Source organism: Pseudophryne corroboree, chromosome 11 (assembly GCF_028390025.1).
Source record: "Pseudophryne corroboree isolate aPseCor3 chromosome 11, aPseCor3.hap2, whole genome shotgun sequence".
Classification (NCBI taxonomy): Eukaryota; Metazoa; Chordata; class Amphibia; order Anura; family Myobatrachidae; genus Pseudophryne; species Pseudophryne corroboree.
In genome coordinates, this window is record NC_086454.1 from 226,499,466 (window position 1) to 226,517,842 (window position 18,377).

The 18,377-nt window shown below is 42.4% G+C and overlaps 1 protein-coding gene across 2 annotated transcripts in view; it reads left to right on the plus strand.

Moving 5' to 3' along the window:
• The window catches only part of SLC6A2 (solute carrier family 6 member 2), a 488,933-nt gene that overhangs the window by 290,523 nt on the left and 180,033 nt on the right, over positions 1–18,377 (plus strand). For both annotated transcript variants that reach the window (XM_063945285.1, XM_063945286.1), the window contains one exon: positions 4,098–4,201. In XM_063945285.1, coding sequence (XP_063801355.1) covers positions 4,098–4,201 — 104 coding nt within the window. The remainder of the gene's footprint in view (positions 1–4,097; positions 4,202–18,377) is intronic.

Below are 18,377 nucleotides of genomic sequence, written 5' to 3' on the forward strand. Positions count from 1 at the left end.
TGACCCCCACAGTGTGTGTTTCCAGAGTGAAATTCATATGTGTACCAAGTTTGTTGTAAATTGCTGCAGGCATTCCAGAGTTATGCTGTCTGCTGAAATACTCAGTGCTGCTGTCTCACCCATAGGGTTTGTTTCCAGATTGTAAGGCATATGTGTACCAATTTTTGAGTACATTGCGCCAGCAATTTCAAAGTTATGCTGTCCCCTGATATACTCTGTGCTGCTGTCTGCCCCCCTAGGGGTGCTAGGGATTTCAAATTGTTTTAGTTGCCTTTGCCATGTTTTAATACTTTCGTATGTAAAATTTCATGATCTTCGCTTGTAAACTGTGGATTTGTATAGAAAGACAGAAGGACAAATTTTCATTTTTATATCTTAGATTATAAACCTTACTTAAACTTTGTTTAGTTGTCTGAAAAAAAATGATGCCATGAATAATTCATGCATACAACAACACTGAGAGGGTCTAAAGAATAGAAAATAAAGCTCTATCCAAGAGTGGGGACATGCTCTGGACAATGGGGGTCATTCCGAGTTGATCGCACGTAGCAACTTTTTGCAGCCCGTGCGATCAACTAGACGCCGCCTAGGGGGGAGTGTTTTTCTGCATAGAGGGCTGCGAACGCTTGTGCATTCCTGCTATGTAAAAAAAAGTTTCCTGCAAAAGAAGACCAGGGTATGAGTTACTTACCCTGTGCGATCGATCCAGTGATGCAGATCCCGGAATTGACGTCAGATGTCCGCCCTCCAAACGCCTGGATATGCCTGCATTGGACTCACCACTCCCCGAAAATGGTGCAGTGCCGCCCGGTTCCGCTTTCCTTCTGTCAATCTTCTTGCGGTCGCCGCTGTGACCGCTTTCCTCGCTAGCGGCATCGCTGCCTGGCGACGGCCGCCACCAGGCAATGACGTGCCTGCGCAATGCGGATGCCGTGCATGCGCAGTTCCGACCCAATCGCACGGCTGCGAGGAAGCGCAGCGTGCGATCGGGTCGGAATGACCCCCAATATTCTATGTGTTTTGGATAACAGTCATCGCTGAGAGGAGGACACATTTTAGCTACATAAGAATAGTTGTTTATGATTCGCTATCCTGTACTGAATATTAAAATTTAGACAATGCTTAGTAGATCCTGTGTACTTTTAAAACTGAATTGTGTTTTACCTCTATACATAAATGCAATGGAAAACAGTAGTAGAAGTCACGAAAAATAGGATTATATTTAGTAAAAGGTTTGTGTTTGTTCCCCAGAAAAAAACATAAAAGCAAGACGTACAGAGCTGTCCCCTTTATTGGTGTTGACAGCTTTGTATGTAGAACGTTTCATTTACAAAAGTATTTTTTATTTTCTTTCTAAGACGATTTTTCTGTCTTTTGCTGAAAAATTCCACAATTTAATTTTTTTTTTAATCTATAGTAGAGGTTCCCAAACTTTTTTATAGTGCTCCTAGGCCAAAAGTTTCTTATTGAGAAATTCAGAAAAATATATTAATTTAAGTAAATTGTGTTTACAGTATACACGTATGTCATCCTTAGGGACAGTTATGTGGTGAGTGAGGTAAGGGATTCACTTCTGTTTGTCCATATTTTATTGGTTTTGTCTATTACTGTACATTGGAGGTCATTCACATCTGATCGATGGGCGGCGTTTTTTGCTGTCCTGCGTTCAGATGGTCACCGCCTACAGTGGGAGTGTATTTTCACCATACAAGTGTGCGATCCTATGTGTACACCGAGCTGCTAAAATCCTGCATGTGCAGTCTCTGCGCAGTCCAGGACTTAACACTTCCAGTGCTATAGAATCAGGCACCCTCCCCGAAAACGCTTGGGCATGCCTGCGTTTTCCAGAACACTCCCAGTAAACGGTCAGTTACCACCCACAAACGGCTTCCTCCTGTCAATCACCTTGTGAAACTACACAAAAATTTTTTGCAGGCGCTCTGCGATACAACCGTTCACAATTTTGCTAAGCTAAAATACACTCCCAGTGGGCAGCGGCATAGTGTTTGCACTGCTGCTAAAAACTGCTAGTGAGCGATCAACTCGGAATGACCCCCTATAGCCTTCATTCAGCTTCATTAGCATCATTAATGATAAAATTGCATGCTGGGGGCCGCCCAGCACAGGGCAAGGCCACCCAGCATGTAAATGGCCAGTAGCGATCGCATTGCTGATTAGTGGGTGTCCCCCTATCTCTGCAGCCGGCCATCTTTCAGGTTGCAGCGTGTGTTGTCACGTGGCCGCCCCCAATCCTGTTTCCGATGCCACGCCCACCCAACACTGCATCGCTGCTCCGCAACGATCTTCAGTGCCCCGTACTGCTCGCACACACCTCTGCCTGTCAATCAGGCAGAGGCGTTTGCATAACTGAGATGCGATCGCATCTCCCCAAATGCCGATTCTGCACATGCGCACTGCAGGGGCAGAGAGGGAGATGCGATTGCATCTCAAATCCATATGAACCTTGAATACCCGCCATATTTGAATAAACCATCAGCACAAGATTTTCTTTATGCTGCTGTTTTGGTTCCTCTGGATCCTTATTAGAAAGTGGAAGCTTTTAGGAACAACAGCTACTCAACATCTGAACTTCCACTGGCATTAATGTATGCACAAAACTGTGTGGCGGGAGCTTAGTAGAAAGGGTTTCTATGTCTGAGGATCTGCGTACAAGGCTCACATCAGCAAGTCCAATACCAAGCGTCGGATGGAGTAGTGTGAAGCACACCGACACTGGACTATGGAGCAGTGGAAACATGTTCTGTGGAGTGAGGAATCACGCTTCTCTTTTTGGCAGTCATATGGGAGAGTCTGTGTTTGATGGAAGCTGGAAGAAAGTTATCTGCCTGACTGCATTATGCCAACGATGAAGTTTGGTGGAGGAGGGATAATGGCAGAGGCGGATTGGCCATAGGGTTCACAGGGAAGATTCCTGGTGGGCCTACGCACCAGCGGGGGCCTGTTTTGTTTGAGGACATGTGGTCCTTTTTATAGACATAATGAATAAGATGCAAAATAATTTGCATATGTGAAAATCACTTTGCCACTTAGCCTGTGATTGCAGATGATCTAGTGCACAGGTTCTCAAACTCGGTCCTCAGGACCCCGCACGGTGCATGTTTTGCAGGTCTCCTCACAGAATCGCAAGTGAAATAAATAGCTCCACATGTGGACCTTTTAAAATGTGTCAATGAGTAATTAATACACCTGTACACTTGCTGGGTTACCTGCAAAACATACACTGTGTGGGGTCCTGAGGACCGAGTTTTGAGAACCACTGATCTAATGTATGCTCTGTCTGCCTGCTTGGCTGACATATAAGATTGAGTGAATAGTGATTGGGATACGGTTGGTGTAATAAGCAAGAAAATATCTCTTTCTAAAGAATAGTATTAGTTTCCTAATGTGCTCATAATATTTAATTTTATTTCTTTTTAACTTCCCCCTTGATGCTGGATATGCCCACTATCTGGAAAGTCTTGGGGGGAGGGTGCTGCTGCCATGGCCCATGGCTAGAACTTACACCTCTGGTGCTGCCCATGTGGGGCCACTGGTACACATTTTTCCAGGGCCGCTTTTTGTTCCCAATCCGCCCCTGGATAATGGTATGGGACTGTTTTTCCGGGTTTGGGCTAGGCTTAACTGGCAAGTTGCATACTGTTCATCAGAAATACAAGGTATATGCAGATTAAAAAAACTCACCAGCCTGCATCCCTAATAATGGGGTATGACAAAATGTTGTTATCCTCTAAAAATATGAAGTTACACAGCTTTCATCCAAAACTTTGGATACATTTATTGGGCCATTCCCTTTTTTTATGATTTGCCTCATATAGCAGCCCACATCCAATTACAACAGGTACAGAGGTGTCCTCATTCACCCAACATTTTTGTGCCACATAGCACAAATCACTTGGCGTATACTGTACATACAAGTGAAGAAAATGGGTAGGATATATATTTAGATTTTTTAAGCTAGTCAAACAAGAGCATACATTTTTTTTGAGACCTATCAAATGAAAAACATTTTATTCAGTTAAATACTGTACATACCGTATGATTGTAATTAACTTAAATATATCTATTCTCTTTTTTAGGTATGGATCGATGCTGCAACTCAAATATTTTATTCACTTGGTGCAGGATTTGGCGTATTAATTGCATTTGCCAGTTACAATAAATTTGATAACAATTGTTACAGGTAAGTCATGTTGCCTTTTTATTTTGCAACACAATACTGAGTTTCTAACATCCCTGCATGAGACTCCTTTTAAATTTCACAGAAGTGATGCACAGTGCAGAAGCTGTTCCACTATATACTGATCAAATGCATGGGTGCTACATGGGAGTGGCAATGTAATTACCGGAAAGACAGTAGAATGGAGAATAGCAGTAGCATATATATATATATATATATATATATATATATATATATATACATACACTGTACATATATACCAGTGACGTTAAGTGAGCCAGAGCCTTTCCTGTTATACGTATGCATACACCAGTGTTTTGACTGTATATAGTATATTAAAAATACCGAAAACATGTTAAAAATATCTTCTTTGTATTAGTCTAATAATTTTTATAGTCAAAACTCTGGAGTAAAAAGTTTATGGCATATTTTCCACACATCTCTAATAAAAACTCAGCAAATTTCCAGCAATAGCTACTGCTGCACCTGTGTATAATGCCCACATGAGCCCTTTGGCTCATATATTGGGTATAAAACTGGCTCTGGGACTAATCAGTGCCTCCTGAGTCATTTACCTCACCACACGTCCCTGATATATGCTGTGTGTGTGTGTATATATATATATATATATATATATACAGCTCCAAATAGGGATGGCACGCATGGAGATTAACATCCGCATAGAAAGAATCACGCTGCGAGCGTTCTATATATATATATATATATATATATATATATATATATAGGGAAAATGATGGTGTGAGGTGCTGAGTATTATCTGTTCATTGGCTGAACATAAACATATAATACTGTAAGTCCCAATGTAGAAAATAATGTACACAAAAAAATGTCACTTTCTACTCCCCTATTAGAGTGGATGTTTGACTCCAAATGGCTGTTGTTCAATAAGCTTCCACAATTATCTTAAAGAGAGATAAGAATAGTACTTCCTAGTTTAATATGTACTGATTCCACTAAATATCCTTCACCAACTCAAAGCACCCTTAAAATGAAGGTCTACCATATAAGGTGGACATTGCCATTTTTCTTTTGCAGGTATTTAGTTAAGGGGGTGAATCCAATGTTCCAAAGATTTCAAAGTTCCAACTGGTAGATCAGCAAGAATGGTCTTTTTCAACAATAAATCCCACAATCTTTCAATCCCAAAACAATGTCTCACAAAAAGGAGAGAAAGAGCGGGTTAAAAATAATGTAATGTAGTTTAGTCCAATTTATGGATGTCAAAAATAACTTAAATGCCCGTACATTTAAATTTTTTTTAGAAATAGCATTTCTGAAAGTTCTTGTTATCCCAAGAGGATAGGTTAGAGGTACAGACCATGTCACTGAATACTGTACGTTTAATTTTCTTGAGTGCTTGAATTTTTCAGTCCAGTTAATATAATCATACGATAATATATTTTTGAAAAAAGGATATGAAAAACAAAAACACAATAATCCAACCATTGTGCGTATTTCTTAGCAACATATGTTGGTTTATTAGAGATTAAGTGCCAGTGTTCCAGCACTTTCTCTCTGATAAATTTGGAGGCAATTCTGAAAATACTGCAGAAACTGAGTTTATCTAGACCACTGTGTGTTGTCCTTTCTTCATCAAAAGTTCATTACGCTTGAGTTGCTCAATCTTCAAGTAGGCCTGTTTGAGGTCTCTTCTGTCATACCCCTGCTCTATCAAGCATTGTCCCATAGCTGTCAGTTCCTTAGGTGTTTCCAAAAGGCCTGAGGAGATATGCACTACTCTGAGGAGTTGTGAAAATGGCAGACCCCCCCTCAGAGGTCCAGGGTGAAAACTCTTAGCATAAAGATTCGGACAAGGACACCCTGCTTCATGCTATGAGTTTTCAGCATGGAATATCATCCTAGGTGTACACACCAACGAGGTCCTAATTTGAAGGACTCGCTAGTTGCCACAGACTACTCTAAAAGAACCAATACTAAAATACATTACAAATCAGAAATTCTGTGTTTTCAAATGCTCGGACTGCACCAATTGACAGTTCTTACTTACTGCCAATTATTTCCTTAATTCACAGGACCAGGAGTAGATTTAGGTGTCAGAGTACCCATTAGGCACAACAATAGTGGTTGCCCCCTTCTTCCCTGATTTATGTTTTTCATTGTTTGGTTATACTGTAAGTCCTCATTTGAAGATTGGCAATTTAATTTAATTTAATAATAAAAAACATGAACTACAGTGTGACATTTTGTTTTATTTTTTGATTATCTATACGTATTTACTAAGTATAACAACTTACAGGGGCAGTATGTGCATGCCCCATCCATTTCTACTCAACTAAAGATGGTATATGGTAAAGTAAAGTGAAAATATGATGTAGTGCTGGTAAAATTAATACTATCAATAGTAAAACAAGCATCCAAGTGCTACCCCCAGCAAATGGCACCCCTAGGCACATGCCTCAAGTGCCTAATGGGAAATTCACAACTACACAGGACAACAAAAACTATAGTGTTAGACACCGACTGGAATGCAATAGTAAATTTGTGGTCTGTATCCTCCAATGCCCCTGTAATTTATTATATGTTTGCAAAACCACCAGACTGCTAAAGGAAAGGATCAGTCAACAATGCTCATTGATCAAAAAATGTCTGAGTTCAAGTAGTGCGCAAATGGATCGTAAGCATTTGCCTGTGGCTAAACATTTCAAGGAAAAGAGAGCAGGGATGTGCGGTGAGGTAAATGGCTCAGTAGGCACTGGCTCATACCAAAGCCAGATTTACACACAATATATAAGCTAAAGGGTTTATGTGGGCATTATACAAAGGTGCAGCAGTTTATATTGCTGGGAAATTGGTGAGTTTTGATCAGAAAAGTGCGGAAAAAATAGGTGCCTTACTTGCCATAGACGTCATAGTAACGTATACCCCAGAGATTTGACTATAAAAATAATTAGAGTAATACAAAGAAGATATTACTTATATATTCTTTGTATTTATCATATACTTTATATATTCAAAACTCTGGTGTATACGTTACTTTGACAGGAAAGGCTCTGCCTCACCTACTTCACCCCACCGCACGTCACTGGAAGAAGCAGACTATTGGACAACTGAAGTGTTTTGTCATCGACCATATCCCCCCTCCCCCAAGGGGAGGTGACGAAAGTGGGAGAACTATTTATCACCCACTGTCCACAATGAAGACTTCAATATGGGATGCTTCTATATTTCTTGTGATTATTACCCTAAGTTTATGATATGTTTGATGTTGTTGCCTTGGAGATACTGTACCTCTGTTTGTCTCGTAATGGCACATGTACAGTAGTAGTACAAGTCTGGAATTTTTTGCCTATTGCTCATTCATGATCTGTCCATTTATGACACCACAGTGAAGGGCTGGATTAAGCCTTGGGGGTTCCCAGGGCACGAGGGAAGGGTTGTAGATTATATTGTGCATACATCCCAACATGACCCATTCCAGGAGAGACTTCCCTCTTAATATATGATTGGCGTCACCTGTGTTGAACTATTTAATTAGTAAGAGAGGGATTTCAACAAAGGTGATTGAAATCATAAATTAAGAGGGAAGTCCAGGTAGAGAGCATTTTGTTCCTCCTGGAATGTTTCATATTGGGAGGTATGGATTGTCTATATTAAATGTAAACAAATAGTGTATTGAAAACAATAGTTTAATAATGCCTTGGTACTTGTTGTTCAGTAGCTCCACCTAATTGAGACACAATTATTTTATAACATTTTCTTGTAGTGGAACAAACATAACTTAAACAACAATAAATTACACATAAAAAAATAAAATGTATAATTTATCTTGTCACATGCAAGAAGCAGCATCTGTACTACTTACACACTGGGACAGGACTCAGGAGAGCTATCTGCATGTGTCTCTCTCTAGACCCAAATGCTCTCATTAGATAACAGGTTACACAGGAGTCAGATGGGGAGGAGAAGCTCGGATCCCTTGGTCACTTAGAGCTCTCTTGCCCCTCCTATTTTCTGGTCAGTAAGCTACTTCAGTGGCTCATGAGACCTGATACTCCTGCTATTCACGCCATTACTTGCAAATATGCTTGACTTCTAAATAAACTCTTCTAAGCTGAATGTGAGTGCTGGCCCTACACTTCTTCTTTATTAAGGAGGAGGTCAGTGTGGTTTACATTAGAGATGAGCGGATTCGGTTTTACTCGGTTTTACTCGGTTCTCAAAACGACATCTTATTGGCTCACAGATGTCACGTGTTTTGGATAGCCAATAAGATTCGGTTTTGAGAACCGAGTAAAACCGAGTAAAACCGAATCCGCTCATCTCTAGTTTACATACATACATGTTGTGAGATCCATATCCATAATTATCCAATAAACTGAATTGGATAATTTCAGGAAGACGTCTTTACCTAACGATTGATCAGTCAGAGCGAATCAAAACACAAGTCATCATTTGTGTGTCAGAAATTCACTGGTCACTAATGGGCGTGCCAGCCTTTGTATAGGATAACGCATACAAAGAAGCATAGAATAATACCTGTTATCTCGCAGCTACGTCTACAAATGTGTGAGAGCTTCATTGGAGTCTATCTTCCCCAGCTCCTGACTACCCCCTAACTTATTCTTCATTGTTCTCTGTGAATCGTGAAGGCCTCTCATAGCTACATATTTTATCTTATGCGATACTTAAGCGATACTGATGATTACTGTGAGAAATCATGTCTTGTGTTATGAATAACTCTTTACTTAAAGCTGTCCTGCATAAAATAACGTGTTTGCCTTCCAAGTTGTAGTCTGTATGGGCAACTTCAGATATCAGATTCATCTCTCTCTCTCTCTCTCTCTCTCTCTCTCTCTCTCTCTCTATATATATATATATATATATATACATATATACAGATGGAGCCTCCCTTATCTGTGCACTCCCGGCGCGACTAGGTGATCTGTCTGCCTAGTCATGCCGAGAGTGTACAGAGCTGCTTCTCATTGCAAGCGTCTCTGTCTGGGCAAGCACGCCCGTCTGGATGGAGACGCTCTCCATTCAAGTGAATGGGACGCGTCTCCGTCCGGGCGCACATGCCCCTCCAGGCGGAGACACTCACAGCATCCTGGCGTGCCCAGGCGGATGCGCCTAGTCACAGATGGAGCCACGACTAGCGTGGATCCATCTGTGTGTATATATATATACACTGCTCAAAAAAATAAAGGGAACACTAAAATAACACATCCTAGATCTGAATGAATGAAATATTCTTATTAAACACTTTGTTCTTTTTCATAGTTGAATGTGCTGACAACAAAATCACACAAAAATTATCAATAGAAATCAAATTTATTAACCCATGGAGGTCTGGATTTGGTGTTACACTCAAAATTAAAGTGGAAAAACACACTACAGGCTGATCCAACTTTGATGTAATGTCCTTAAAACAAGTCAAAATTAGGCTCAGTAGTGTATGTGGCCTCCACGTGCCTGTATGACCTCCCTACAACGCCTGGGCATGCTCCTGATGAGGTGGCGGATGGTCTCCTGAGGGATCTCCTCCCAGACCTGTACTAAAGCATCCGCCAACTCCTGGACAGTCTGTGGTGCAACGTGGCGTTGGTGGATGGAGCGAGATATGATGTCCCAGATGTGCTCAATTGGATTCAGGTCTGAGGAACGGGCGGGCCAGTCCATAGCATCAATGCCTTCGTCTTGCAGGAACTGCTGACACACTCCAGCCACATAAGGTCTAGCATTGTCTTACATTAGGAGGAACCCAGGGCCAACCGCACCAGCATATGGTCTCACAAGGGGTCTGAGGATCTCATATCGGTACCTAATGGCAGTCAGGCTACCTCTGGCGAGCACAAAGAGGGCTGTGCGGCCCCCCAAAGAAATGCCACCCCTCACCATTACTGACCCACTGCCAAACCAGTCATGCTGGAGGATGTTGCAGGCAGCAGAATGTTCTCCTTGGTGTCTCCAGACTCTGTCACGTCTGTCACATGTGCTCAGTGAGAACATGCTTTCATCTGTGAAGAGCACAGGGCACCAGTGGCGAATTTTCCAATCTTGGTGTTCTCTGGAAAATGCCAAACGTCCTGCACGGTGTTGGCCTGTAAGCACCACCCCCACCTGTGGACGTCGGGCCCTCATACCACCCTCATGGAGTTTGTTTCTGATCGTTTGAGTAGACACATGCACATTTGTGTCTTGCTGGAGGTCATTTTGCAGGGCTCTAGCAGTGCTCCTATTCCTGCTTGAACAAAGGCGGAGGTAGCGGTCCTGCTGCTGAGTTGTTGCCCTCCTACGGCCTCCTCCACATCTCCTGATGTACTAGCCTGTCTCCGGGTAGCGCCTCCATGCTCTGGACACTACGCTGACAGACACAGCAAACCTTCTTGCCACAGCTCGCATTGATGAGCCATCCTGGATGAGCTGCACTACCTGAGCCACTTGTGTGGGTTGTAGACTCCGTCTCATGCTACCACTAGAGTGAAAGCACCGCCAGCTTTCAAAAGTGACCAAAACATCAGTCAGAAAGCATAGGAGCTGAGAAGTGGTCTGTGGTCACCACCTGCAGAACAACTACTTTATTGGGGGTGTCTTGCTAATTGCCTATAATTCCCACCTGTTGTCTATTCCATTTGCACAACAGCATGTGAAATTGATTGTCAATCAGTGTTGCTTCCTAAGAGGACAGTTTGATTTCACAGAAGTGTGATTGACTTGGAGTTACATTGCGTTGTTTAAGTGTTCCCTTTTTTTTTTGGAGCAGTGTGTATATATATATATATATACACACATACACACACACCAATTTAGATAGGTCCCTTATGTGGGCTGAATGCACCGTCGCAACATAGAGAGGTATAGGCGGCACTCCAAGGACTTGTGAAAAAGTGTATTAAGTAACTGGCAACATGAACTCCAACGTTTCAACACTGCACAGGGTGTTTTTTTTTTCAAGGAAAAGTGCAATGGAACTGCAACTGTGTTGTTACGAAGCATTCAGCCCACACAAGGGACCTATCTGCATTGATATATTACCCAAGGAGGACACCCAGGCATACATTTATTTTTGTCCAGACTGCCGATTATTATATTGTATCTATCTATCTATCTATCTATCTATCTATCTATCTATCTATCTATCTATCTATAAGTTGTAACACTGTAAGGGTACAAGGTGCCGTTTCCTGGGATAAATGGCAGCCTGCAGCAGCTGAGGAACCACACAAGTCCAGTTTCCGGTACAACTGGCCCCAGCCAGTTTTATTATACAGAGATTAAAACAAACAGCAAAATAAAATACCTTGCCTGTCCGGCACTAACTAAACACAAGATGTTCCTAACTATCACTAAACAAAAAAACACAGAGATCTCAAGTACACTGTATAGCTCACTTGTATCAGGAAGCGTGTTTCTCTCACAGAGATCCTGCAGTCTTCCCAGGCAGTCTGCACACCCTAATCAGGCCACCAGCTCTATAACACTCTTACACAGCTGAAAGCCTGATTAGCCTTCTGTGAGGCCAAAGACCCGAACTGGGCCCAATGTGTGGAACTTGCCCCATCTCTCTTTCAGGGCCCTTACCCAGCTTTTCCAACAAACTGAAAAGGTTCTAACAAAACAAAACATATTCCTAGAACTTTTCATTTTTCTAATACGTGTAAGACAAGAACCTGGGGCAAACATACCTGCCCTCAAACACTATCCCAGTGTTCTTGTCACAATATATATATATATATATATATATATATATATAAGCTAGAAATCCCTGCACTCTCACACAGCTCAGCCAGCAACTGGGGTGCCAATCAAGATCCAACCCACTCTGAGGTGGGACCCATAGTACAATACAGAATTCTCCACAATAGTGAAGAGGATAGCACTCTCCAGAATTCAAATTCAACCAGTCAAAAAAAGATAATATATTTAATGGAAAAGTCAATCTCACAGTTCCAGAGCGAATTCCGATGTTTCGGTCCACACCAGGACCTTTGTCAAGGAGTATACAACGTGGTCAAATAAGCAGCATAACATCTCAGATAAATGATGCAGGATACTGGAACTAGAGATGATGCCTCACCGGCCCCTGTTAAATACCATGGCTAAATGAGCGCCAATCCCGCCCCCAGTGTCAAAGGGAGCGTTGTGGAACGCACAGATGGAACGCAGCTTATCACTTCCGGTTCCGCCGGAAGTGCGCCGCGTCCACGTTAAACAAGTATACCCGCTGGAACCAGCAAAACGGACTCATGGACCGCATATGGAACGCAAAGCGTCATTTCCGGTAACTACCGGAAGTGCGCTGCGTCCATAGCAACAACACCACCGTAGGTGTGCCGCGTCTAAGTAACCAAATCAAATAGCACATATTAGTATAGCTGGAGGCAGCTAGGGGGAAATCAGCTAAGAGGTCTCTGGTATATGGTGGTTGTGAAACATCTAGTTGTCAGGTGCGCATCTATCATGCGTTCCACAGACCGGGGCTGCGGTCCAATGCAGTTACATGCCATGTAATTTATACAGGGCACGTATTAGAATATATAAATGGGTGTACTGTATGGTATAACAGAGGCCAGTGTGGTCACAAATAGGAAATTACAGTGGAGAAAGGTGTGATATTAGTAAACATGAAAAAAATGTGATAATATTAACAATGAAAAGAATTTTTGGGAAATAAAATAAAATATAAATAAACATAAATTGAAAGATAAATTCTCTTATCAAAAAAACCATATGAGGGTGTGTGTACATGACCACCTTTCATTAGTGGTGTGGCAACAAGCATAATGTAGCTGACAAACTGTAATAAACATAACAGGTTATTTTAAAAAGATAGACAGCGGGTTGTTTTCATTCATGCCCCTTGGGGCAAATGTATCAAGTCAGTAAATCCAAAAGCTTTCTCTTTTTCTGAGCAGAAGGGTACGGTCACAGCCACGTGGTGGTGGGGGAATCCAATCTATAAATTTTGACCTAAGATCGGACACCTGGTGTCGCATTGTCATAAAATGTCGAGCTACCGGCAAGGCAGTAGTCCCAGATGTGATAGCCTGGTGTATTGATGTTCTATGATTTGCCATTCTGTCTCTGAAGAGTCTGGTGGTCATTTCAACATAGTTTAGTCCACATGGGCCTGTCAATATGTATATCAGATGGTCCATAGAACAGTGGAGTTTGTATTTAATAGTAATCGGCCGACATGAATGGGGGTGCGGGAAAGTGGGGCCTGTTAACATACCCCTACAAGTAGTGCATCCAGTGCATTTGTTACAACCAGGTCGTCTTTCATGTAGCCATGTCGTAGTGGTGGATGCTTCGTTCCCGATCATAGGTCTTAAAATAAGTTGTTTCAGATTGGCTGCCCTTCGGTAGGCCATCATGGGTGGTGGGCTCTTTTTAAGTTTAAGGTGTTCATCAGTAGTAAGTATTGGCCAATTCTTCCGGATGGCGCCTCTGACTCTGTTGGATAGGCTATCATATGTGGTTGTAAAGACCATTCGGTTTGGTATTGGAGCTTTTTGTGTATCACTATTCGGTGATTCAAATTTATTCCTGGCTTTGGTAAGACATCTCAGTATGTTTTTCTTCTCATAACCCTGTTCAAGAAATCGTGTAGTCATTTCCGACAATTGAATTTCCATAGTGTCCTTATTAGAGTTATTCCGCATGACTCTAAGGAATTGAGGAATTGGCAGATTGTTTTTAAGGGCTGGTGGATGTTGGCTACTTGGTAGTAGTAAAGTATTTCGGTCAGTGGGTTTTCTGTAGAGGCTTGTATTAATACGACCGTCTTCCAGTGTAATTGTGATATCCAAGAAATTAATGTTCCGTGTGTCGATTGAGTGGGTAAATTTAACTGGATTATCAAGGCTGTTCAACGAGGTAACCATATCATTAAAGGAATCTACTGTCCCTTTCCAAAGCAAAAAGATATTGTCAATGAATCTTTTGTAGAACACTATGTGAGAGCCATACCTCGGTAGAATATGCTGCTGTTCATACTCAGTCATGAAGGTGTTAGCGTAAGCCGGCGCTAAGTTTGATCCCATCGCTGTCCCTTCCCGTTGTAGATAATATTTTCCTTGATAGAGAAAATGGTTATGTCTAAGGACCAGATTTGCTAATTCAAGAAGGAATTCCACCGGTGGTCCAGCTGCTGGTTGTTGTTGCCATGCTCTCTCTATTGCTCGTAGGCCCTGTTCATGAGGGATGATGGTGTACAGAGAGCAGACGTCCATGGTTGCCCATAAGACATCATCAAAGGCTTGAGGGAGATCAAGAAGTTTCTGTAGGAAATCCGATGTGTCTCGTATGTAGCTATCCCCCTGTTGTACTATGGGCTGCAGAAACGTATCAACATTGATAGCTAGTGGTTGCAGCACTGAGCTTCTGGCAGAAATGATTGGCCTACCGGGTGGTTGTGAGAGAGATTTGTGGATCTTAGGGAGGGTATAAATGATGGGGCATACAGGATGTTCAACTGTGAGAAAGTCAAATGTGTTTTTGTCAATATGATGTGCTCTATACCCTGTATCTAGTACGCGATCCACTAACTGTTTAATCTCCGGGATGGGGTTGTGTTGCAGACCAGTGTAGGTGGTGTCATCCATCAACTGCTTAAATATCTCTGCATTATATTCAGTCCAATCCTGCACGACAATTGCACCCCCCTTATCCGCAGGCCTAATCACAATGCTAGTATCTTGTTTCAACAAGGTAAGTGCCCTGCGCTCAGCAACAGGCAGGTTGTCAAAGCATTTGCTGGGTGAAGGTATGTGGGCATCATGCTCAGTGAGGCGAACAAAGGTCTAAATACTCGGATTGGAGGAGGCTGCATCAAATGTCGATGGTTTACGAAATTGAGTGCTCTCTGTGCCTGAGCCAGCTGCGAAATGTTCGTGTAATCTGAGTTTATGACTAAATTTGTACACATCAACCATAGTGTCGAATTGTCGATGAGGGGCAGTCGGTACAAATGAGAGTCCTCTGGAGAGGAGTTTCATTGTAGCATCATCTAACGTCTTACTTGACAGGTTAAAGACTAGGTTCTGGTCTTGTCCCTGCATCTGCGCCATGTGTCTCCCCTTCCTTGGATGCGGTCTCCTCGGTTTGCAACCAGAAGTAGGTTGGGGGTAGCGGTGTGGTCTAAAAAAACCTAGTCTTTAACCTGTCAAGTAAGACGTTAGATGATGCTACAATGAAACTCCTCTCCAGGGGGCCTACGAGCAATCGAGAGAGCATGGCAACAACAACCAGCAGCTGGACCACCGGTGGAATTCCTTCTTGAATTAGCAAATCTGGTCCTTAGACATAACCATTTTCTCTATCAAGGAAAATATTATCTACAACGGGAAGGGACAGCAATGGGATCAAACTTAGCGCCGGCTTACGCTAACACCTTCATGACTGAGTATGAACAGCAGCATATTCTACCGAGGTATGGCTTTCACATAGTGTTCTACAAAAGATTCATTGACGATATAATTTTGCTTTGGAAAGGGATGGTAGATTCCTTTAATGATGTGGTTACTTTGTTGAACAGCCTTGATAATCCAGTTAAATTTACCCACTCGATCGACCCACGGAACATTAATTTCTTGGATATCACAATTACACTGGAAGAAGGTCGTATTAATACAAGCCTCTACAGAAAACCCACTGACCGAAATACTTTACTACTACCAAGTAGCCAACATCCACCAGCCCTTAAAAACAATCTGCCAATTTCTCAATTCCTTAGAGTCATGCGGAATAACTCTAATAAGGACACTATGGAAATTCAATTGAAGGAAATGACTACACGATTTCTTGAACGGGGTTATGAGAAGAAAAACATACTGAGATGTCTTACCAAAGCCAGGAATAAATTTGAATCACCGAATAGTGATACACAAAAAGCTCCAATACCAAACCGAATGGTCTTTACAACCACATATGATAGCCTATCCAACAGAGTCAGAGGCGCCATCCGAAAGAATTGGCCAATACTTACTACTGATGAACACCTTAAACTTAAAAAGAGCCCACCACCCATGATGGCCTACCGAAGGGCAGCCAATCTGAAACAACTTCTTTTAAGACCTATGATCGGGAACGAAGCATCCACCACTACGACATGGCTACATGAAAGACGACCTGGTTGTTACAAATGCACTGGATGTACTACTTGTAGGGGTATGTTAACAGGCCCCACTTTCCCGCACCCCCATTCAGGTCGGCCGATTACTATTAAATACAAACTCCACTGTTCTATGGACCATCTGATATACATATTGACATGCCCATGTGGACTATACTATGTTGGAATGACCACCAGACGCTTCAGAGACAGAATGGCAAATCATAGAACATCAATACACCAGGCTATCACCTCTGGGACTACTGCCTTGCCGGTAGCTCAACATTTTATGACAATGCGACGCCAGGTGTCCGACTTTAGGTGAAAACTTATAGATTGGATTCCCCCACCACCACGTGGCGGTGACCGTACCCTTCTGCTCAGGAAAAGAGAAAGCCTTTGGATTTACAGACTTGATACATTTGCCCCAAGGGGCATGAATGAAAACAACCCGCTGTCTATCTTTTTAAAATAACCTGTTATGTTTATTACAGTTTGTCAGCTACATTATGCTTGTTGCCACACCACTAATGAAAGGTGGTCATGTACACACACCCTCATATGGTTTTTTTTATAAGAGAATTTATCTTTCAATTTATGTTTATTTGTATTTTATTTTATTTCCCCAAAATTCTTTTCATTGTTAATATTATCAAATTTTTTTCATGTTTACTAATATCACACCTTTCTCCACTGTAATTTCCTATTTGTGACCACACTGGCCTCTGTTATACCATACAGTACACCCATTTATATATTCTAATACGTGCCCTGTATAAATTACATGGCATGTAACTGCATTGGACCGCACCCCCGGTCTGTGGAACGCATGATAGATGCGCACCTGACAACTAGTTGTTCCACAACCACCATATACCAGAGACCTCTTAGCTGATTTCCCCCTAGCTGCCTCCAGCTATACTAATATGTGCTATTTGATTTGGTTGCTTAGACGCGGCACACCTACGGTGGTGTTGTTGCTATGGATGCAGCGCACTTCCGGTAGTTACCGGAAATTACGCTTTGCGTTCCATATGCGGTCCATGAGTCCATTTTGCTGGTTCCAGCGGGTATACTTGTTTAACGTGGACGTGGCGCACTTCCGGCGGAACCGGAAGTGATAAGCTGCATTCCATCTGTGCGTTCCACAACGCTCCCTTTGACACTGGGGGCGGGATTGGCGCTCATTTAGCCATGGTATTTAACAGGGGCCGGTGAGGCAGCATCTCTAGTTCCAGTATCCTGCATCATTTATCTGAGATGTTATGCTGCTTATTTGACCACGTTGTATACTCCTTGACAAAGGTCCTGGTGTGGACCGAAACGTCGGATATCGCTCTGGAACTGTGAGATTGACTTTTCCATTAAATATATTATCTTTTTTTGACTGGTTGGATTTGAATTCTGGAGAGTGCTATCCTCTTCACTATTGTGGAGAATTCTGTATTATATATATATACTAAACAAACGAAGCGGCACTCCGAGACTGACAAAGTCAAGTGTATTTCAAACAAAGTGATCCAACGTTTCGGGGTCTATGCGCCCCTTTGTCAAGGTGAACAATACCACACAAACTCAAACACATACCTTATATGCTGAAGAAACCCGCCAGTGCCTCGCTCACGCCCGCCAGGCCGCGTGCAGTCCGTCCTCACTTCCGGCTCCTCTAACCGATGTCACACGCAGCGCGCCCTGCGCGTGTATCGTAGCCATGGAAACCCGACATCCTAACCGGCCGGGCTGCGGCGCTGTTTTAAAACAAATTGATAAAGTGCACAAACTCATACAAACAACCCAATCACCATAAGCTAAAGTAGAAACCATACTAAAATCGTGTTATCAAGGTGACAACTGAAAGTGAACGCATTTAACAGCAACCCAGCAAGAAACATTAAATGCTGGTGTCCCTAATACATGACAATGCTCACTGTCTTGTACATTATGCTAATTAAAGCCAGCCAATACTGTTAACATTATGCTCCCCCATAATAGGCCCTCTAGACATTACACATATTAAATCCTTCAGCTACCACCTCGATAAGATGCAGAGGCTCTCGATTCAAATTCATACAGCACAGTATA